Source organism: Lonchura striata, chromosome 25, assembly GCF_046129695.1.
Source record: "Lonchura striata isolate bLonStr1 chromosome 25, bLonStr1.mat, whole genome shotgun sequence".
Classification (NCBI taxonomy): Eukaryota; Metazoa; Chordata; class Aves; order Passeriformes; family Estrildidae; genus Lonchura; species Lonchura striata.
The window spans coordinates 2,811,373-2,816,212 of NC_134627.1; the positions used below are offsets into that span (position 1 = coordinate 2,811,373).

The 4,840-nt window shown below is 64.8% G+C and overlaps 2 protein-coding genes across 2 annotated transcripts in view; both read right to left on the bottom strand.

The window, feature by feature from the left end:
* The window catches only part of MYO1D (myosin ID), a 113,830-nt gene extending 113,220 nt beyond the window's left edge, over positions 1-610 (bottom strand). Inside the window, exon 1 of the mRNA XM_077788271.1 lies at positions 509-610. Coding sequence (XP_077644397.1) covers positions 509-610 — 102 coding nt within the window. The remainder of the gene's footprint in view (positions 1-508) is intronic.
* A 232-nt stretch (positions 611-842) lies between these two features.
* On the bottom strand, positions 843-2,581 carry ACBD4 (acyl-CoA binding domain containing 4). The gene is made up of 4 exons (XM_077788401.1): positions 2,421-2,581; positions 2,232-2,352; positions 2,076-2,160; positions 843-2,005 (listed from the first exon to the last, which is right to left on the bottom strand). The coding sequence occupies exons 1-4, from the start codon at positions 2,488-2,490 to the stop codon at positions 1,769-1,771; spliced, it is 513 nt and encodes a 170-aa protein (XP_077644527.1). The 5' UTR covers positions 2,491-2,581; the 3' UTR covers positions 843-1,768.
* Positions 2,582-4,840: the final 2,259 nt, after the last annotated feature.

Here is a 4,840-nt window from a genome sequence, read left to right on the forward strand (position 1 = left end):
CAGGGGTGGCTGCGGTGTCCTTGTCCCCAAGCCCCTGGGGCAGCAGGCAGAGGGATCAGTGCTGGTGAGTGGCAGTGACAGTGCTGTCCCCTGGCAGTGCCCACGGCCCACCCACAGTAACAGAGCCCAGTGCAAGAGGCGTTGGCTGGAAGAGCCTTGTGTGGCCAGCAGCACCCTGAGAGGGCCCAGCGCTCCCCATCACCCTGTGGAGCCCACGGGGTTAATCCCAGCCAGATTTCCAGCAGCCCCCAGGACTTTGCTCCCTGCTCCTGGGCAGGCAGGCAGGTGTGTGGCAACGCTGCCCTGCTGCTCCTTCCCTCACCTCTCTGCTGTCCCCAGGCTGCCCTCGGCATCACAGGGGACCCATGGAGGGGGACAAGGCAGCTGTACTCCACAGAAGGGTAGTGCCAGGGCTGCCCTGCTCTGGATCCTCCCAAATTCTCCTCCCCATTCCCTAATCCTCCTCAGGGTGTGCTGCAGAGCGTGCACAGAGTGTGGCTCCCATCACCTCACACAGCACCTGGACAGAGCTGGCTCCAGCCACCACGTTCACAAGACTCTGGTGAAAGCCCCACTCACTGGAGACCTGTTGGGACCTGGATCCATCCATGGTTTGGGTTCCAGGTGCCACTTTATAATGTGTTGTTTTTGTAAATAAACAAAACCAAAGCTGCCCAGACCCCCAGCTCTATGCCCAAAAGCTGCTGGAGGCACCTGCCATGCTCCACACTCTGAAATCCCCTTTCTGCTCCAGTTAAGAGCAACCCAAGCTGTGATTGCAGTGTCTGAAGGCGGGTTTGGGAGCCTTTAACACAAATGACTCAACACCTTGAGGAGCTCAGTGCTTTGCACCTCAGTTCCAGCCACCTCTGGCTCTTGTTCCTTGTTCCAGCAAGTTTAGATTTAAGTGACAATGTTACCTGTAAGTGACACTCCCAGTGGAGAGCGACACAGCTTTTACATTTCAGAGAAAAACTAAATCTGTCTTTTAAAGGGATTCGGCATCAAAATGGAGAACAAAGCACCTGGGTATCACAGGAGGGAGCGGCCACCCTGGGGCCAAGCCTTACAGACAACTGGTTTTGGCATCCCAGAAAATCCCATTTGGTTTTGGTTGGAAGGAGGGGGTGACAGACACAGGGCAGATGTTGGGGAGTGAGTGTGTTTGCCAGGGTTCTCCCAAAGCACTGACAGCTCACACACCTGACTGTGAATTCGCCCTAAACCCCTGTGCTGGGAGCTGATCCTTCCCCAGCCCCCCCTGCTCAGCAGTCAGACTCAGCCAGGCCAGCCCAGGCAGAGGCACAGGCACGGAAAGGGCTCGGAAAGCTCCTCTAGCCCAAACCGGTTCAAACAGTCCCATTTCTCAAGCCCTGTTTCTCCACATGCCCTCCACGCAGGAGCTGCCCGGCCTGTCCAGATGTTCCCGGAGCCAAGGGAAGCAGAGCCCGGCAGGAGCTGATCCCTGCCCTTGCACACGGCCGAGGGCCACTGGGAGCCCAGAGCTCAAATTCTCACTCAAGGTTTTGTGGAGAGAAAGCCCAGAATGTGTCACACACAGGGACAGCAGTGTCACACACAGGGACAGCAGTGATACACACAGGGACACCGGTGTCACACACAGGGACACCGGTGTCACACACAGGGACAGCAGTGTCAGAGGGACAGCAGTGTCACACACAGGGACACCGGTCTGCCCCGGGAGCCCCTCGGCAGCAGCAGTGCCCGGCAGGGCCGCTGGGCTGTGGTGCGTGCACCCTGTGCCCGCTCAGGGACCGAAGTGGAGGCGGTGCCGGTGCCGGTGCCGGTGCCAGCGGGAGCGCCGTGCCGGGAGGGCGGCACCGAGGGCAGGGATGCGCCGGGCGCAGCCGGGGCCCCACTCACCCCCCTTCCTCTTGAAGAAGGACTCGGGGGGCCGGGGCATGTCGTGGATCACCTCGTAGAGCGGCTCGAAGTAGCGGAACATCTCCTCGGTGCTCTCGTCCATGGGCACGGTGTCGATGACCTGCGGAGGGCCGCGGCTGGACACGGGCACGGCGCCGCGCCCGGCCCGGCCCCGCCGCCCGCCCCGTTACCTTCTGGGCCACCTTCTTCATCTCCGCCACGTACGCGGCCATCGCCTCCTCCTTGGACATCGCGCCCAGGCTGTGCCAGGCGTCCCTGCGGGGCGCGGCCGTCAGCGGGGCCGGGGAACCGGGCCCGACCGCACCGGAACCGGGCCCCGCTCTTACCACTTGTAGCGGCCGATGGGGTCCCAGAAGCCGGGCCGGGGCCCCTGGCAGCGCCCCGCCGTCGCCTGCTTGTAGTAGCTGTAGAAGCGCAGCATCTCCTCGTACGAGGGCCGGTACGCACCTGCGGGACACGCTCAGCGGGGCGGCCGGCAGCGCGGCCGCCCGGCCCCGGTGCCGGCCCGTACTCACCGCTGCGCGGCAGCCCCTGGATCACCCGCACGGCGGCGCGGAACTGCGCCCCGCAGCGCGGCTCCTCCATGGCGGCACCGGCACCGGCCCGCGTCCCTCTCCGTGAGGGGCCGAGCGGGGCCAATCAGCGCCTGCCTTACATCCGCCTCTCCGAGCCGCGCCCAATCAGCGCCCGTCTTGCATCGGTCCCTCGGCGCCGCGCCCAATCAGCGCGCGGCTCCCGGAGCGGGTCCCGGCCCCCCTCGATCTCCCGGCGCCGAGCGCGGCGCGCGCGCCCCCTGCCGGCCCGACCGTGCGGAGCGCCGCCTGGCGGAGACGGGAGGGACTGCAGCGATGGAGACGGACAGGGACAGGGACAGGGACAGAGAGACAGGGATGGGGACAGAGAGACAGGGACAGAGGGACAGGGACAGAGAGACAGGGATGGGGACAGAGAGACAGGGACAGAGGGACAGGGACAGAGAGACAGGGATGGGGACAGAGAGACAGGGACAGAGGGACAGGGACCGAGGGACAGGGATGGGGACAGGGACAGGGACAGGGACAGGGACAGGGACAGGGACAGGGACAGAGAGACAGGGATGGGGACAGGGACCGAGGGACAGGGACAAGGACAGGCACCGAGGGACAGAGGGACAGGGACAGGGACAGAGAGACAGGGATGGGGACAGGGACAGGGACCGAGGGACAGAGAGACAGGGACAGGGACAGGGACAGGGACAGGGACCGAGGGACAGGGATGGGGACAGGGACAGGGACAGGGACAGGGACAGGGACAGGGACAGGGACAGGGACAGGGACAGAGAGACAGGGACGGGGACAGGGACAGGGACAGGGACAGAGGGACAGGGATGGGGACAGGGACAGGGACAGGGAGGGGGGACAGGGACAGGGACAGGGAGAGGGACAGGGACAGGGACAGAGGGACAGGGATGGGGACAGGGACAGGGACAGGGACAGGGACAGGGACAGGGACAGGGACAGGGACAGGAACAGAGAGACAGGGACGGGGACAGGGACAGGGACAGGGACAGGGACGGGGGACAGGGACAGGGACAGGGACAGGGACAGGGACAGGGACAGGGACAGGGGGACAGGGGGACAGGGGGACCGGGACAGGGACAGAGGGACAGGGATGGGGACAGGGACAGGGACAGGGACAGAGAGACACGGACAGGGACAGGGACAGGGACAGGGACAGGGGGACAGGGACAGGGACAGAGGGACAGGGATGGGGACAGGGACAGAGAGACACGGACAGGGACAGGGACAGGGACAGGGACAGGGGAACAGGGACAGGGACAGGGACAGGGACAGGGACAGGGACAGGGGAACAGGGCCAGGGACAGGGGGCCAGGGATGGGGACAGGGACAGGGACAGGGACAGAGACAGGGACAGAGGGACAGGGACAGGGACAGGGACAGAGGGACAGGGACGGGGGACAGGGACAGGGAGAGGGACAGGAACAGGGACAGAGGGACAGGGACGGGGGACAGGGACAGGGACAGAGGGACAGGGACAGGGGGACAGGGACAGGGACAGAGGGACAGGGACAGTGGGACAGTGCACAGGGATAGTGAGGCGGGACAATGAGAGTGCACAGGGACAGTGGGACAGTGAGAGACAGGACAAGGACAGCGCAGCAGGACAGTGAAACAGGACACAGGGACAGGGAAAGTGCACCAGGATAGGAGCACCAGATAGGGCACGGGGACACTGCACCGGGACAGGCACAGGGACAGGGACAGGGACAGCGAGATGGTGTCACAGGAAAGTGCCCCAGGCCAGAGCCCAGGTGTGGAGCACTGGGACAGCCCTGGGACAGGACTTTGGGACAGTTCTGTGATGCACCAGGGCAGTGCAGGGACACTGTGGCCCCAGGACGGGGACCCTGTGCTAGGGGACAGTGCCACGGGGCAGTGGCAGAGCTCTGTGATGCTGCAGTGGGCACAGGGACAGCTCAGGGTGCCACCCGGGCTGGGCAGCAGGACAAGGCTGGCAGGGGAGCTCTGGGACACTGGCACAGGGTGGCTGTCCCTGGAGCCCTGGCAGTGCCCAAGGCCAGGCTGGATGGGACTTGGGGCACCCTGGGACAGTGGGAGGTGTCACTGCCATGGCAGGGGTGTCACCGGGTGGGATTTAAGGTCCTTTCCAACCCAATCCATTCTGGGATTCTGTGATAATCATCCAGGATTCTGGGGCCACGCATGGGGACACTGGGGCCATGCGCTGTGGCACCAGGACAATGCAATGGGGACAGGGACAATGGAGCCAGGCACCAAAGGTGCCAGGGGAGGGAGCAGGAGGCTGGGACACTGCACTGGCAGGGCTGGGTACTGCCCTGGGGATCTGGGACACGGCACCGGGACAGTGCCACCGGGCCACCGGGCAGGAGCAGGGTCCCATTGCAGGGAGGGGA